At 38.2% G+C, this 16,617-nt stretch overlaps 3 protein-coding genes across 4 annotated transcripts; 1 reads left to right on the forward strand and 2 right to left on the reverse strand.

Moving 5' to 3' along the window:
• Positions 1-449: 449 nt before the first annotated feature.
• Positions 450-5,064, reverse strand: LOC103947058 (sulfhydryl oxidase 2). 2 transcript variants are annotated; one of them, XM_009357900.3, is made up of 12 exons: positions 4,567-5,063; positions 4,326-4,350; positions 4,149-4,241; positions 3,460-3,641; positions 2,863-2,932; positions 2,692-2,760; positions 2,527-2,600; positions 2,290-2,440; positions 2,141-2,181; positions 1,425-1,571; positions 913-1,347; positions 450-775 (listed from the first exon to the last, which is right to left on the reverse strand). In XM_009357900.3, exons 1-12 carry the CDS (start codon positions 4,791-4,793, stop codon positions 754-756), a joined length of 1,536 nt encoding a protein of 511 aa, XP_009356175.2. In that variant the 5' UTR covers positions 4,794-5,063; the 3' UTR covers positions 450-753. The 2 variants fall into 2 exon arrangements, with proteins under 2 accessions (XP_009356175.2, XP_009356174.2); XM_009357899.3 differs by having other exon boundaries at positions 450-1,347; positions 4,567-5,064.
• Positions 5,065-5,868: 804 nt separating this feature from the next.
• LOC103947057 (repressor of RNA polymerase III transcription MAF1 homolog) lies at positions 5,869-8,968 on the forward strand. The gene is made up of 11 exons (XM_048572812.1): positions 5,869-6,037; positions 6,272-6,350; positions 6,447-6,517; positions 6,625-6,674; positions 6,915-6,988; positions 7,075-7,137; positions 7,513-7,600; positions 8,165-8,227; positions 8,300-8,379; positions 8,493-8,564; positions 8,665-8,968. Exons 2-11 carry the CDS (start codon positions 6,319-6,321, stop codon positions 8,744-8,746), a joined length of 675 nt encoding a protein of 224 aa, XP_048428769.1. The 5' UTR covers positions 5,869-6,037; positions 6,272-6,318; the 3' UTR covers positions 8,747-8,968.
• Positions 8,969-15,291: 6,323 nt separating this feature from the next.
• LOC108867221 lies at positions 15,292-15,861 on the reverse strand. The gene has a single exon (XM_018647418.2). It carries the CDS (start codon positions 15,859-15,861, stop codon positions 15,292-15,294), a length of 570 nt encoding a protein of 189 aa, XP_018502934.2.
• Between the last annotated feature and the right edge of the window lie 756 nt (positions 15,862-16,617).

Consider the following 16,617-nt stretch of genomic DNA (forward strand, 5'->3'; position numbering starts at 1 on the left):
TCAATATACTCTTAAAGAATCTTAATTTGGTAAAGTGCATTTACTCGTAATCCATGAGAAAATTTTAAATTTCAGAATCACTCATCGTCATGTGGTATTATTAATCAGCATATTACTTAGTGGATACGTTATGGCACGAAGAAATTGGTAATCCCACGTGCAGTGCAACGATTTCTGTTCTTTCAAGGGTAATTGATTGATGAATTGATTGTGGTTTGAACAATGAAGAGAAACCCATTGAAATGGGGAAGAACTTCATCTGCTTGACATGGAGGGAGGGGATGGGTCCATTTGCAAAGTCGGGTTCATTCTCCTTTCTACAAGTGACTCGGGTACATCCTGAATTTGGCATCGCACCAAGCAATCTTTCGTCATTCCGATGTTCAAACCCAGAAGTTTTGCAACAAATCATCGACGAAACAGCATTCATACAATTTCACTCTTAATCATGAAGAAATTCTTGCGTATATTGGATATAACAGAATTAAAGAGCAATAACACGAGTCTATCAAGACGATCGTTTTCCCAATCTTTGTCTAGATCCATGCCGAAAACAGATAGAAACACAGCCACATTGATCTAGAACCATCTCTTCCAAAATTAAGACGGGATGAATCTGTACAGCCATCATTATGTGTGGAAAATGAAAAGCTCAAATAGGGTACAGAAGAGGACCTCAAGCAGGCCAATCTCGAACAAGATTGTATCGTGTTTCCTAGAGAGACTGATTTTCCACCCTCTGGTGCAACAAAATTAGCTCCAGCTTCTCCTTGGCCTGAAATTCGGTGGAAGAAAAATGAATAAGAAACTTTTAAAACCTCCTAACAATCTCTCACTCTCTCCTCCTCTTTTTATGAGAGAGTTCATCACCCTCCTAATAATCAAATGTTCTTTAAAGAGTGGTGGAAATACTTCCGACTCTTCTGCTGTGAACGCCAGTAGCAAGCGAGTGCTCCGAATGCACAACTAGCAACAGCAATAGCCAACGCAGCCCCCAGAGGCACCACAAGCGCATTTGTTGAGGCCACCAAGTCTTCAAGAGTGCCACTAGTCTCATCATTCCCAACAATACCCTTATCTTTGTAAAGAGAAACAAGGGTTTTCCCGTAATAACTGGCCAAAATTTTGAACACCTCATCCTTGTGCCAATCAATTTCGTTGTTTTTCTGGCTCAATGAAAGGTAACAAGAAGGACAAAGCTGCCTTGGAGGCCAAATCATCTTTGGGAATTTCGGATCAGCAGTTCCTAAAGAGGATTCCTCTTTAATTAATCTCTCATTGACTTTATTGTGAGCACTCCACAGCCAAAGCACAAAGTCACGGGATTTGTTGAAGGGACTAGAAACACTGAAAGGAAAGTCATCGAGTTATAGATAAAACAGCATTAAAATTGTTAAAAATGGATTAGTTCCAGTTGACTTCACCTTGAACACATATCATAAAAATGCTCGCGACATTCCTCACAAACGAAGAAATTGTGCACAAAATCACATATAGTGGTGAACGCAAAGTTGCTTTCTCCATCCTCAATTCTCACTGAAAGTGAATGCAGAAGAACCCATAACCCACAGCTGTCAAAGATAAAGAGGGTAAAAGGAAATCTCGTTAAATGCATGTCACTGCTGGAATTCTGAATAATTGCATTTATAATCCACATGTTATTTGGAACGACACTAACATAACAAACATATAGTGCTAGACGAGGTGTCTCCTAGATGCAGAGATCTCTAATAGCGCAATCTAAGCTTGTTGTGATCAGTGTTTCTGAAAGCACAATCCACTTGAGACCCATCAAATAACAGTCTTAACAGATATTATTGCTAATACCCTTTACAGAACTATAACATTTGATGTTTTTTTTGTCATTCCTTCATGGTATACACAAAACAGAATGGTCTCTGGACAACAAGTTCACATGCATTTTACTGGATCGTATTCATGGTCTCACCACCGAACAGTATGTCCCCAAGAAACCAGATGCACAAGTGACCATATGATTGAACTTGGAGCAAGGATGGTGCTCCTTGTCAACTATCAACATTAAAAAAAATCCAATATATCTAGAAGCATATGTAAACGCATCACAGAGAAAACTACTTAACAGAAACATATATTTGGTAACATTGGAAACAAACATTACCTAAAGCCCCTGGTATCATTTTTGCTGCCACGGCAAAACATCTGTGAAGAATACCGAAGGAAAGCATAGGAAATAAGTTGTCTATTTCATATATTTAAGAACCTTTTTTTTTGTTTTTCCTGCCAAATACAGCCTTTTTGAATACCTACCCAATATCCACGAGGAACATCTTTACCACAAATCTGAAATTTCTGCAAGGCCGCCTGTACATCTTGGTCTCCCTGCCTGTCAGCTGCCAAGATATCTAGTGGGTACAAGTCATCAAAATTCACAAGCACCTCTGCACTTCCCTTTCGGCACCTAATACAAGTATCTAGCGTGAAACAATGAAATAAAATACTGGGAAATGTGTAATGAGGAATGAAAAAAGGATTGATCTTTCTTACCTCCTGGAGGGATGATGAGCGACCAAAAGTTGAAGAAATTTTACTAGCGAAGCCCGTGTTTTTGATTTGATCATCTGGAAGATACAGAGATATAGTAAAACATCTGTAATTAAATGTACAAATGACCCAAGAAACAACAAAGAGAGGGAAAAAAGGGTGGTCTACCTTGTGCTCTAAGATGATTTCAAAAGCAGTTGATGTTGCTTCCTCAACATCATACACAGCCCGGGCAATCTTTCACAAGTCATGCGTTGCAAAAGTTAGTAACTTGAATAAAGTAATCTACTTTAACTGTAATAGTCCGAAGACAACTTTAAAGCCATGTTATCTAATGACCTGTTCGGGGTCAGACGCATTTGACGAAATATGCTCATTTTCAAATTTCTGATCATCCAAGCTGAATGAGCTGAAACCATTAAGTGTGTAAGGAAAAAGATATAAAATGCAAAGGGGAAAATTCAACGATGTCTCTGATCCTAATGAAGTGAAATTGTTCCAAGTATTCAGTATAATATCCTACTGCAGTCATATTGGTACTAACTGCTAAAGTTTCCATTGTGAGAACTAAATTGCTAGGAATCGCATGGGAAAATTCAAAGAAAAATCCATGCATTTTGGGGCAATTAAAGCATAAGAGCTCTCCTATGTTTATAACTGCCTATTGAAAAACATATTTATAAAACCCAAAAAATATAGGGAATTGTTATTAGCACTCCAAAAATCTCATTCTACACTCCAAACTTTCTATATTAGGAAAGAAAAATACACTTGTGAGGAGTGTAGAATGAGATTTTTGGAGTGCCAATAACACTTCCCTATATATACCATAAATGTTCATAAGGTTGCTACCAATCAGGATGCTTTCTTTGAGTTAAATATTCAATACTACATAAACTTTCAATTAAGAAAACAATGAATGCAAAGACCTCATACCTGCCCAATTGCTCGTTGATCCAACTAAGCAACCGATCAGCTGTACGTCCATCGTCAATTACACGTATAACACTTTTTGCTTGATTAGGTCCCCAACCAGCAGATACAAATTTAGATGGAGGTCCCCAAAACAGCATAGGATAATGACCGACAGAAAACTTATCGCAGAGTTTGGTATTTACCTGTGCTTTCAAACAAGTTAAAGGGTAGGGTCTAATGACCGAGCTATGCTTGGTGATAAATTCATAATCAAACATAAACAAAGCAATATATGAATTCAAAGGAGATGAAAACAGAACAATATCAAACTCAGCATAACGACAAGAACATAGACTAGAAAATTAAACATGAATGAAGCTCTAGTCATGCTATGTAAATCGTATCTAAGATGAACTCTCTCTCTCTCTCTCTCTCTCTTAATGGTGTATTCACATTACTAGACTCTATTTATTTTCTCCCCTTCACAAAATGAAACATATTTACCACTCATCTAGCAACACCAACGACAATTATCTTAATTTCCTGGAAGCAAGTTGCATAATGTGTAAATGTATAGACATTATAATTCCCAGAAAATAGGCCATTTTTACAGCGATAAACTCCAAGTTTAAGAAATCAAATTACCATTTCACTCGGGCAGTATAAAGTTCGAAAAGGGTAAGTAAATAGACACACAAAGACATTTATACCTTCGATGCACAGTCCACCCTGGTCATCAATAACATCCCTGGATGCACAGCATCAGGTCCATTGAAAAGCCTAGCAACCTTTTCGTAATGGGGCTGCAAAATTGAAGTTTAAACAATAAGTTTAGACAACATTAACTATAAAAACAGCTAAAAACACAAACTGGGATTATATCACACCTTGTAATTTCTGCAAGCCGGACACCTGTAATATCAATAACGACAAAAAGATTAAAATCTTCAGAATCAATTGAAAAAAAAAAACGAAAATTTAGAGATAAAAACAAAATGGGTAGCCTCCAATAGATCTATTATCCAGTGAGTAACACTGAAAGATCAATACTTTCAGTAAAAAGAATATGGGGTTCAATTTATTTCCCTTATAAAATCAAAGGTTCCTATAGAATTTAGAAAAGCTGACCAGTGAGCGAAGAATTCGACTACGGCAAAGGTGGCAGGGGTGTCGCTGAGGACTGCATCGAAGCTGCTGGCGTTCAAATCGACGGCAAAGTCTCGAACATCAGCGTTGTCGTCGTTGACAGCGCGGAGGATCGAGCGAGATCCCGCCGCAGAAGAAGCCGACGCGGGCGAGAGTGCGGAGTTCAACGAAAAGAGGCTCAGAATCAGAAGGCCAAGTGCAGGAGACATGAAATTGGATCAAATTATTAGCGGCGGAAAACGAAGCAATCGAAACAGGACCGTTGCAAAGGAGTTGTGGGTTTTGTTGGGGAGGGCGGAGGAGATCTGCGAGCGCGAGTGAGAGTGATTTTTCTCGTGTTAAAGAATTTGCAGAGGAGGAGGAAGGTGTGGTGGGAAGTGGAAATTGGAAAATGAGTGCGTCTTACGTATTAGTTTTTGCAACGCTGCCGGTCTCAGCGAACGCACGCCGCGCAGCGGGCACGAGGGTTTTACTCAATTTTTAAGCCTTTGGGCCATGCTGTTTATTAAGTCGTATTTTTCTTTCTTTTATTTAAGTTCGTTATAAAAAAATTAAATTACACTATAATTTTAAACGCTACAAAAAGGGTTAATTATCGAATTAGGAAAGTTATAAATACGAAAATGGTGAATGAGAATGAAATCAACTACTTTCTTAATCAATTAATTTAGAATTTTCACATATTTAATAGCTAATTTTCACATTTTTTTTTTCAAATACAAACTATTTTTGTAATTTTTAGTGACATTTCTAACGGAGTAGGTGTTAGTTAGCTGGAGTTGGCAGCCAATAAGAGTCCTTTGAAAGCCTTGCTATTTTAAGTAAGTTGACTACAATGGTACGAAAGTGAATCTTAATTATTAAATTGATAAAAATTAAATATCGACAAATATAACAATGACATACTACAAAAAAGATTAATGCGATAATTTTTCATACGATAATATTTCATGGGATGAAGAAATAAATTGATATTAAACTTGTCACCATCAAATTCAAACTTAAACATTTTACTTACGAGTGTGCTCAAAATAAAATTAAAAATGAAGGGCTATGCCTATTGTAACAAATACGCCTTCACTCTTGAGGCCCAAAAAAAAAAAAAATGAAACATAAAACGTCGAATGCTGAAATCCAGTGGGCCGGATGGTTAAATGGGCCGGCTCTCAATCATTTCAGTCGAGAGCGGCTGATCCTTATCCACTAGTCAACTGTCCGAAATGATAGACACGTGGCGCCCGTCTAATAATGCATCAACACGCTAAAACTGTGGGGGGCTTGACTTTGAAGAGTAATCCACGAAGCACCAACCGCAAAGCAATTCAAAATTTGGAATATTCGAATTTTGGGGGCTGTCCGAAACGTTCTGGATCCCGTTCTTACCGAACCCTAACGCCCAAATCGGAACTCTCGTCGTCTTCGCCTTTTCCAATTCGTTATAATTTCCTCCCAGGTACTCCCGCCTCGTCATTTTTCTCATTTTTTTATCCAGTTTTTTGTTAATTTTGTGGGTATTTATAGTTTAATTTAATCCATTTCTCAGTAAATGCTTGTAGTTCATGCGCTTAATTATGCTTTTATGATTATTTTTAAAATTTTATATTTTGATTTGTATCTGTGGAGTGTGTGCTGGGAATTATACAAATGTGATTGCAATTTGAAATTATCTTAATTTTTAATTTCACAGGATCTCCTTTTTCTGTAATAATTGAGTGCTTTCGACATTCGCTGAGCATGAAGTTCTTGGAATACACCCCGCTGGAGCGGTAAATTTACAATAGCAGGCACTTAATTTAGTCCATACATTCCGGTTCTGTGCGTTTCTGTGAATATAATAAAGTTCTGGGGCTTTACTTTTGCAGATTAAATGATTTCTTTAGTCATTTGAATCTCGGAGAGCGAACCATTAAGGGTTGTCTTGAAGCTTACTCTTGTAAGTACATTTTTTTTCTTTTTTTTTTTTTTTGAATTTTTCCCCTTAAAAATGTGTGTGTGATTTGTTGTAGAAAGACTTAATTTCTGGTATGTTTTAATTACTAGGCAAACACACCGGATCCGATAAGAAATTGTCTCTCAGTTTGGAGAATGAGGTAAAATATAACAATTTTTAAATCTCTTTGTAGATTTGCTCATCTGTATATGTATCAGATGTATCGATCTGATTATGTACGTATGCGATCCCTGTCTTCTGCATATCGGCTTCCAGAATCTGAAAGTGTTCCTATGTATTCTTACTTTTCATTCTTTATTTCATTTTTTGCCATTCCCATATTCTCTTGCGGTGTAAGTGATAGATTGATCTCTATATTATTTTTCTGTCGAAATTTCAGATTCTTGATTATCTTGGGAAATCGTCTGACAGTGATTCTTCCTCACCTGCTGAATTCCTGCTGACTAGATCCAGGTGACCTATGTTAATTAGATAGATGCGGAAAGGTGCAGGTTGTTTCTGATCGGTGTTTAATTTATTATACTTTATGTGCATTCCAGCCGGAAGACATTGATTTACCTGGTTTTGACACTCTATCACTTGTATCCGGACTATGACTTCAGGTATCCCTGTATCTTTGGGCTTTATTAAACATATTGTATTTCATGGAGGCCTGAATAAGAGATTATGGGTAATGCCACGGTCAGCTTATTGGGCGACGTGGCAACCCGCTTTATAATCATCTTCTGTTTGCATTGGGAGTGTTGTCAAGAGGTTTGACAGACAGTTCGAACTGTCGCTCTGCATGGAGCTGAGAGTTCAAGTCTCTCCATTTCCCAAGTGAAAAAAGTTGAACATTTGTGTTGTGGATTTTGTTTTTATTTTGGACTTTACAACTATGAAGTGCATTGTACTCTGATGCATTGACGTGGAGTGCCTTTTTAATAGCATCTTTGTAGTTTGTATTGGTGTATTGCCTACATCTTTGTGGTTTCCAGTGCAGTAAATGCTCATCAGTTCTTCACAGAGGAAAGCTGGGACAGTTTTAAGCAGATTTTTGATACCTACATGTTTGAAGCATCAAAGGTATTGCTGTGGTGACAAGCGCACTTGCTTTGTTGTATGAGTATATTGCTTTTGTGCAGCGACAGTTACATTAACTTTGCAATCCTCCTGTTGAACAATTTAGAGAGACACAAATAGAACCCCCCTCCCCCCTCTCCTCCTTTTCACACAGGCACACAGAGGCACATAGCACTGATAAAAGGGATAAAAATATTTCCTTGTTTGTAATACAGGTTTTCAATTGTTTATTTTGTGTGCTCTTATTCTGAACGATAAAGGACCATGTTACCGTCTTTGTTAAAATTTTCATTTCAATATTTTTCTTTTGGTGTAAGGTAACATTTCATTTTCATTGGTTCATGTTAGATAATAACTTGTTGGTACTCTTTGATTCCTTGCCTTCTCTTCGAATGGACATGATACTATCCTTAATGCGTGGTATTTCGTTGTTCACTGTGACTAGATGCTGAGTCTAGTGCATTATCACTTGTCATGTCATTAAGTTTTTATAGAATATTGACGGCTTTATTATGTTGAAGGCGTTGTTGACCTGTTTCTCTGGTTTCTTGGGACAATTCAATTCAGGAATGGACAGAGACAAATGAGGGCAGTTCCTTGCTGGAAGCCCTTTACAAGGCTTTGGATGAGGTAAGCATATGGTCAAAGGAAGTGAATGTAAGTAATTTTAGGTGGCAATGTTCTGATACCTTGCAAATGTAGGTTGTTAGACTAGCGGAATGTGAAGTTTACAGTTACATTCCAGACTCGGATGCTGATCCGTTTGTTGAGAGAGGATCTATGTGAGTTATCTTTCTGGTTACTTGATAAATTTACACATGCACCAAATGTGATGTTTATGTACCATCGTCACTATACACTTTTCAACATCACTCTGCTCTTTTGTTTCCTGCAGATGGTCGTTCAATTTCTTTTTCTACAATAGGAAACTTAAGCGTGTTGTGAGCTTCCGTGTCTGCTGTTTAAGGTGGGTTACAATCATCTCAAACTTCTTAAAAAGTTTAACAAACCCTCCCACAAAGAACCAACGGCTAAAGGGTTTTCTGTTTACTCGCATTTTTTGGCAGTAACTTGGTGGCTGATGGATATCGGATGGACGAGTTGCGGTATGATGAAGATGGAGAAATTTTCGACAACATGGACATTTGAGCGCAATATTCTGTATTGCTGTAATTTCTGTGCAGTTGATATGTCAAATATACTTGGCAACCATCTGTAGTTCTGTAGCTTAATGACTGTCCACCCATACTGCGGGAGGCCTGAGTAGTTGATTTAGTAATTCGTCACCAAATATGGATGATGTTTGTTATGTACGTAAGACCGATGCTTATGTATATTCGTGTCAAATTCAATAAATTGAGGCTTGTGAAACTCTTGTAGAAGATGTCGGTTGGTTACCTACCGTTTAAATTTAAGAGTAAATTATAGTAATGGTTTCTTAATTTTAATCAAATTGGAGTAATGGTTTTTAGACTAAAAATTCATTACCATTGGTTCTTCAACTCATCAAAATGTGTAGTTATGATTTTTTTCGTCAACTTTATTAAAATTTTGTCAAAATAAGTTATGTTGAAATGACCATTGCTAGAACTGGGGTCTTTCAATTCATCAAAACGCGTAGCTATGATCATTTTTGTCAACTTCATAAGAATTTTGTCAAGATGAGTTATGTTGGAATGACCATTCCTACAATTGGGTTAAAGTTGAAGGACCATTGCTACAATTTGGTTAAAGTTGAGGGACCAATGATAATGGATTTTAGTTGAAGGTTATAGTTGTCCATTTTGATGAGTTGAGGGACCATTACTCTAATTGAGTTAAAGTTAAGGGACCATTGCTATAATTTACTCTAAATTTAACGTTATTCTTTTGAATTGTCAAGTCAGTAAGTAATTGCTAGTTTTAAGTTAAGGAGAACATTTTTTTCTTACCACTCTCAAGTGATAGTGTTCCTCAACGCTCTATTTATTACAATTATATAATTTTAAATTTTGAAATCTAGTAGCGGTAGACACTAATTTTAAAATTTGAGCTCATCGAATGGTTATAAATAGGGTAGTGACCGTTATTGCTACTATGTATTTACTAGAAATAATAATACACAATAAAGGATGCCACTTAATTTTCTGTAATTTTAGACAACTATGTTGGCATGAGTGGTGCTATTCATACTTTTTTTTTACATCTCACCTTTTGTTATTCGTTTTATTTGATATTTTTCAATTCATTCGATTTAACTGTAAAAATTGAAAAGGGATGTGGAAGGTATCAATGTATGTTGACCCACCTCTAACAAAGTATGTTGTTTGTACCATACATAATCAATCCTGAAATTACCAAGCACGGGTCAACTTCATACCTTTAATGACCCACTAAAGAGTTCGTGTTGAGGCATCCTTGCTGAAACAAAAGAGTTTCCCTCCACTCAAGAGGTTAATCACAATACAACACGTGTCAACATTAGAATAAAGCTCTTAGAGTCCCACATTGACCACGACAAAAGTTGGAGACTCTCCTCAACTATAAAAGAAAACCATTCTCCTGCAATTAAGGGAGAATGTCATTATGATACTTAAACTAGTTATTTGAACCGACTAATGGTGATTATGCTTAAACTTATGTATTTGTGTAAACCTTTCACTATTAATGAGAACTCCTCTATTTCGTGGACGTAGCTAAACTTAGGGTGAACCACGTGATGCAGGAGGCAAGGCTTAAAAAAAAAAAAAAAGAGGGTAAATTACAAAAAATTATCTCAACTATTGGTCTCACGTGTGACATCCCACATCGTCCAGGGGAGTGATCCTTATATGTATATTCTCATCCCTACCTAGCACGAGGCCTTTTGGGAGCTCACTGGCTTCGGGTTCCGTAGGAACTCTGAAGTTAAGCGAGAAGGGGGCTAGAGCAATCCCATGATGGGTGACCCACTGGGAAGTTGCTCGTGAGTTCCCAAAAACAAAACCGTGAGGGAATGGTAAGCCCAAAGCGGACAATAGTGTGCTACGGTGGTGGAGCGGGCTCGGGAAGTGATCCGCCCCAGGCTGGGATGTGACAATTGATATCAGAGCCTAACCCTGGCCGTGTGTGTGCCGACGAAGACGTCCGGCCCCTAAGGGGGGTGGATTGTGAGATCCCACATCGCCTAAGGGAGTGATCCTTATATGTGTATTTCCATCCTTACATAGCACGAGGCCTTTTGGGAGCGCACTGGCTTCGGGTTCCTTTTGGGAGCTCACTGGCTTCGGGTTCCGTAGGAACTCTGAAGTTAAGCGAGAAGAGGGCTAGAGCAATCCCATGATGGGTGACCCACTGGGAAGTTGCTTGTGAGTTCCCAAAAATAAAACCGTGAGGGAATGGTAAGCCCAAAGCAGACAATATCGTGCTACGGTGATGGAGCGGACTCGGGAAGTGATCCGTCCCGGGCCGGGATGTGACATCACGACACTTTCATACCTCATCTTTTAAAAATAACAATGTCATACCTCATCTTACGAATTTGTGCCAATGTCAGACCTCTTTCAGTTTTTCTGTTAAATGCTGATGTGGCCAGAGACGGGACCCACTCACTAATCCAACTGGATTAAAAAAAATAATAAAATATATTTTTAATAATTAAAAATTAAAAAAGTAAAAAAAAAAAAAAAAATGGCCTAAGGGATCCGGCCTTCCCTTCCACCCACACCAACCCTTTTTCACCCAAATTTTAAATTAAATCCTTTTACCAGTCTCCTTCAACCTTTTTCCATCGATGACGACCGCAATTTCTTCCCTCATCCCCTCTTTCTCTAAAATCGCCTCCCCGACTCACAAGTCAATTCCATCAAGGACCTTTGTGAGCACCAACCCAAAAACCCTCGCCTGCAATTTGAAACCGTTTGTAGGGTTTGTACAGACGACAACGACAAAGAGGCCTGAGCTCACGGCGGCAATCACAAGTGTCTTGAGATTTCAAAATTGGGGAAAACAGAGAAAATGAGATGGATTAGGATCTGCAGGTACATCAGTCGATCATCCCCTCTCCGAAACATTTCCAGTGACACTGCATTGACCTGCCAATGAGGACCAGCGAAATGGCACCGGTCGAAGAGAAAGATGACGACGGCGGTGAAGACAGGTGGGTGGTTGAAGAGTGCGAGGGAAGCTCGCGTGTGTCTGAGATCAGAATTGGGACGGCTGGTTGTGCGGGAAGTTGAGGATCACTTTGGCACCCCGGCGTGTGAACGCTGCTCGATCGTAAGCATTGGCTACTTCAATTGTCATGTCGAAGGTCCCCAGCCAGACCTTGAAACCTCTGTGGTTCGGATCCCGGATCTCCGTTGCGTACTTGTCCCACGGTCTTTGTCAGGCCCCTCGGAAGTGCTTCTTCTTCTCTTCGTTTTAATTCACTTTTTGAACCGCCATCGGCTTCATGGCGGCCTGGTCCGAGTTGGTGAACTGGATCCATTCAGTTTTGTTGGGAAGCGAGATTTTGAGTATAGGTTTTCAGACCGGGTTGGCGGGTTTAGGTTGCATGGAGGGCGGGGAAATGTGGGTCTGAGGGGGGAGATGTTGGCCTGGGTGGGGAGATGTTGGTGTGGGTAGGGAAAGGGTCGGGGGTTGTAGGGAAGGGGAAGAGGTTTGGGGAAGATGGGTGTTAGGGTTTTTTGTTTTTTTTATTTTTTATTTTAAAATAATATTTATTATTTTTTTAATAGAAAGTGGGACCCGGATCAAGCCACGTCAACATTTAACTGAAAAGTAAACGGCCAAGTAACGAAAGGTATAACATTGCACCGAATTCTAAAGATGAGGTATGACATTGTCAATTTTAAAAGATGAGGTATGAAAGTGTCGTGACACCAATAGTTGAGATAGTTTTTTGTACTTTACTCAAAAAACAAATTGAAAACTTCTCGTTGACATTGGAAATTCAAATAATAAAGGCATTGTAATTTATTTTAATGACATAAGAACTTGTTAAGTCATTTTTAGAGAGTTTCTTAGGAAGTTGTGGTCTATTTATGCTTCTTTATCTTTAGTTCCTTTAAGTATTGATGTATTAGAAGCCATTGCTGGAGTTGAATGAATTAAAATGTATTTTACTTTGCGCAATTGAAGTGAGTGATTTATCCTTCCCAAATAAAGAATTTGACTTGATCGTGTGAGTGAATCCACGATTAGAGACGTGAGCTAACTCCGTTACCCCTGGTTGAGTGATTCCCAGGTTATCTATCCCTCGTCTCCTCGAGAACTCTTGGCTTCTCCTGCATCAAGTGGTATCAGAACAGGTTTTCCGCTGCAGTTGAAGATCATGGCTATGATTATCAATCCGTTTCAAGATCACATCGTTGAAGAGATTAGTTTTGTCGATTGGAATTCACCATCAATTTACGATGAGTATGTTGATGAAGATGAAGCCAATAATCATTTTGTGAATGAAGTTAATGACAACGAGCATTCCATGCATCAGATGGCAAGCTGTTACTGCTATTCATCTTTTGGATGCTACAAGGATCTTTCAAAGTACTCCAGGCATGATGCAAATGGAGATGCTTCAAACCTACAAGGAATGGATGATGGCAAAGTGCTACTGATGTCCCAACTGAATTTTGAAAAGAATTTTAGACAGTCTACAATTTTTGTGACTTCAACATGGATGGAACAAGGCGGTGTCCCTCCTTCCTCAAGCCCAACAGTGATGCTTAAATAGGCCACTCATATGATAAGTTGCGGTTATGAAGACAAAATTAAATGGGGTTTAGAGATAGGTTGGATTTATAGATTTATCACAGAGAACATTCTAAGGGGTTTCAAGATGCTGAATAGTGGTCGGAGGTCATTTTCAATCAAAAAGAAGGAACCAGGGCCTACAACGTTTGAAAGAATGGGGAAATGGTCTTTTCATGAATATTTTGTGGCTTCGAACACTTTGATCACCGTGAACTTCATTTTACTATTGTGGTTGTTGTGAAAAAATCTACAAGGTCATCCCAAAGATCGAGGAAGACCAAATGAAACTCGAGGACAAGTTTTCTTCGAGAATGGGAGAATGATGCGGGAGCCAAGGCTTAAAAAAAAAAAAAAAATTGAAAACTTCTCGTTGGCATTGGAAATTCAAATAATAAAGGCATTGTAATTTATTTTAATGACATAGGAACTTGTTAAGTCATTTTTAGAGAGTTTCTTAGGAAGTTGTGGTCTATTTATGCTTCTTTATCTTTAGTTCCTTTAAATATTGATGTATTATAAGCCATTGATGGAGTTGAATGACTTAAAATATATTTTGCTTTGTGCAATTGAAGCGAGTGATTTATCCTTCCCCAATCAAGTATTTAGCTTGGTCGTGTGAGTGAATTTACGATTAGCGACGTGAGCTAACTTCGTTACCCTTGGTTGAGTGATTCTCAGGTTATCTATCCCTCGTTTCCTCGAAAACTCTTGGCTTCTCCCGCATCACTACCTATATCTTGTGTTCGCTTCTCTATATATCTCTATCTCTTCACATATTATCCTCACTAGGTAACTAAAGCAACCGAGCAAATGTCAAAAACCAAACATTGTACGTTGTTCCAAAAAGCCTCACTAATTTTGTGCATCAATATATGTATTAGTTTGTATATTTAAATAGCAACATTTTTGTTAATTAACACATAATTTTCGTTTTCTTTCTTTACAATAACTTGTTCTTTCTCTTTCTTCATAATTACAAGATTATCTAAATTAAGAGGAAATGGAGCTTAGCCTCACAATAGGCTAACAATAATGTGGTTCAAATTCCTCTTTGGCGAGAATTGAACATAAGAGTTCTCACTTACAAGTGAAGAGGAATACCACTAAACCGTAGTACTAAATGGCAAGATTTCCTGTTCTTTGGAGACCTTTGTTCAATTTTTTTTTTTAAACAAGCGATATTATCTAAATTAAGATGATGGATGAGTGGACTAAGCCTTTCAATGAGCGAGCCATAATAATATGGTTCAAATTTACCTTTGACGAGAATCGAACCTAAGACCTCTCACTTACAACTGAAGATGAATACTACTAGACCGTAATACTAAGTGACCGGTGGTTCAATTTGAGTGCAGAAGAAAACATATTGTCTAATTTGTCTTACATAACTTAAGAATACTTTTGCTCACATCCTATTTTTCATTGCTTAATGAGTTTAAATTTTAAAATATGTGTAGTAGATATATCACAAATCTCAATAACAAATTCAACTAATGGTAATAAATATGGTGAATTTAAAGATCTGTGTAGTGGATAAATCACCAACCTCAAAATTTAAACCCATCTAATAAAAATATATTAGGTATTGAGCATTATTGCTACTTGAAGGTGATAAGTGAAAGTGCACCTTACCTAACTTGATTATGCTCAAATTTGAAATAAAATTTATATTTAATAACTCTGCTATATTTAATATGATCTGAATTTATTTATTTATTTATTTACAGAGTAAAAATTTATAAGATCTGACTTGGTGTTCCACCAACCGTGTTCCTTGTTTTACCTTTCACATTGCAGTTATGTACCAAGTCACAAATTAATACAAATCTATCTTTGTCTTTCTCTTTGAAAAAATAATCACTTGAGAGCTACCACATTACAGCTACGATACAAATTAATAAGATATTAATCTGGTATTAACGATCTGAACATCATAAACTGAAACCCAGAAAAATGAAAATCCAAATGAAAAATGATGATAATTATCTAGAACAAATCTGCTCTTCTTTGATGGTTTCCAACACCGGTTTCCTTGACCTACACGCAGCTAATCTGTACTGAAACTCCGCCACTTGCAACCCCTCTACTCCGTCCAAGCTCAGCCGCAATGGACCTTGATGATCACCTTCATGATCTTGATCACCAAGATTTTCTTTCCCACTTTCCACCGCGCCCATTTCTCCTCCTCCACTAGCACTCTCCGGCAAGATCCTAAACTGTCCGCCTGATATACGCTTGGAGGCGGAGTTGGCCGCCATGAAGAACACCGCCATGTCAGCCGCCGTGACTATGGAACTGAGCCTCCTCATTGGAAACATGATGTACACGTTCCCAAACTCCAACTCCTCGTCGGCGCTGAGGGCGGAGAACCTCCTGCCGATGTGGAGAGACCTCGAGTTGGCCAAGAAGGTGTTGGGACACTCCAGCATGAGCTCCGCCGCCTTAACCATCTCCCGGAACTGCCGAACGTCGCCGTTGGGGAAGATCACCCTCGCTGATTTGGAGCTCTTGATCATAGGCGTGGCCAAAGTGCATGAGATGTAGTTTCCCATTTGAGAGTCTAGAGAGAGAAAGTGAGAGAGAGAGAGAGAGAGAGAGAGAGAGAGAACCCGAACGTAGACTTTGAATTGGAATTTGGTTAGAGGGTCGGTTGGTTTGTGAGAAAAGGTTGTGCGGGGTTTTTATACAGGGGAGAGAGAGTCAATCAAAGTCGGAATATTTCTAATATTATAAAGACAAACACTCGTTTTTATATAAAATAATAAAAATAAAAAATTATATCATGTGTGCTAAAAAATTAGGGTTGTGGAAGTGGCGTGTGGTGCTACTTGTTTGGTACTTTACCAAAAACACTTGATTATAAATTTGCTCCTTGATTTTTAGTGGTTGTTTCACTTTGCTCCTCGAATAATTCTTTTGTCCAAATTTAGTTTTTTAAACTTGCCAAATGTTTTAAACACGTACAATATGGTGATGTCAATTGTAAAGGGTGTTGAGAGTTGATGATGCGTGGAGAGTTTATCCCACATCAGTGAAAGATAAGTTTAGCTAAGGACTTATATGATCTTGAGCTACTTTTGATATTGCTCATCTGTTTTATGGTGGAATCTTAATTTTACCAAATGGAAAAAACAGCGATAGAGATATTGGTAGCATTGTGTGTGTCAAAGTTTTTGTATATTCTGTAAAAAATAAACGCCTAGTTGTAGATGTGGAGCATTTTGATCATAGTCGAGAAGTTTTTAAAATGCCCTTCAAAATGCATTTATTTTTCATTCAGCCAATTTTTGTAACGAAACCTATTTTAA

The sequence above is a fragment of a genome, unplaced genomic scaffold, assembly GCF_019419815.1.
Source record: "Pyrus x bretschneideri cultivar Hongxiangsu unplaced genomic scaffold, Pyrus_bretschneideri_v1 Contig63, whole genome shotgun sequence".
Lineage (NCBI taxonomy): Eukaryota > Viridiplantae > Streptophyta > Magnoliopsida > Rosales > Rosaceae > Pyrus > Pyrus x bretschneideri.

Excerpts from the sequence above, each read along its gene's own strand:
- LOC103947058 (XM_009357899.3), bottom strand. The coding sequence starts at position 4,793 with ATGTCTCCTGCACTTGGCCTTCTGATTCTGAGCCTCTTTTCGTTGAAC. Across the intron at positions 3,642-4,148 it reads GGGTGGACTGTGCATCGAAG|GTAAATACCAAACTCTGCGA; the intron begins GTATAAATGTCT and ends TTGAAAGCACAG. Across the intron at positions 2,182-2,289 it reads ATGTTCCTCGTGGATATTGG|ATGTTTTGCCGTGGCAGCAA; the intron begins GTAGGTATTCAA and ends TATTCTTCACAG.
- LOC103947057 (XM_048572812.1), top strand. The coding sequence starts at position 6,319 with ATGAAGTTCTTGGAATACACCCCGCTGGAGCG. Across the intron at positions 7,138-7,512 it reads TATCCGGACTATGACTTCAG|TGCAGTAAATGCTCATCAGT; the intron begins GTATCCCTGTAT and ends TGTGGTTTCCAG. Across the intron at positions 8,228-8,299 it reads TTTACAAGGCTTTGGATGAG|GTTGTTAGACTAGCGGAATG; the intron begins GTAAGCATATGG and ends TTGCAAATGTAG.
- LOC108867221 (XM_018647418.2), bottom strand. The coding sequence starts at position 15,861 with ATGGGAAACTACATCTCATGCACTTTGGCCACGCCTATGATCAAGAGC.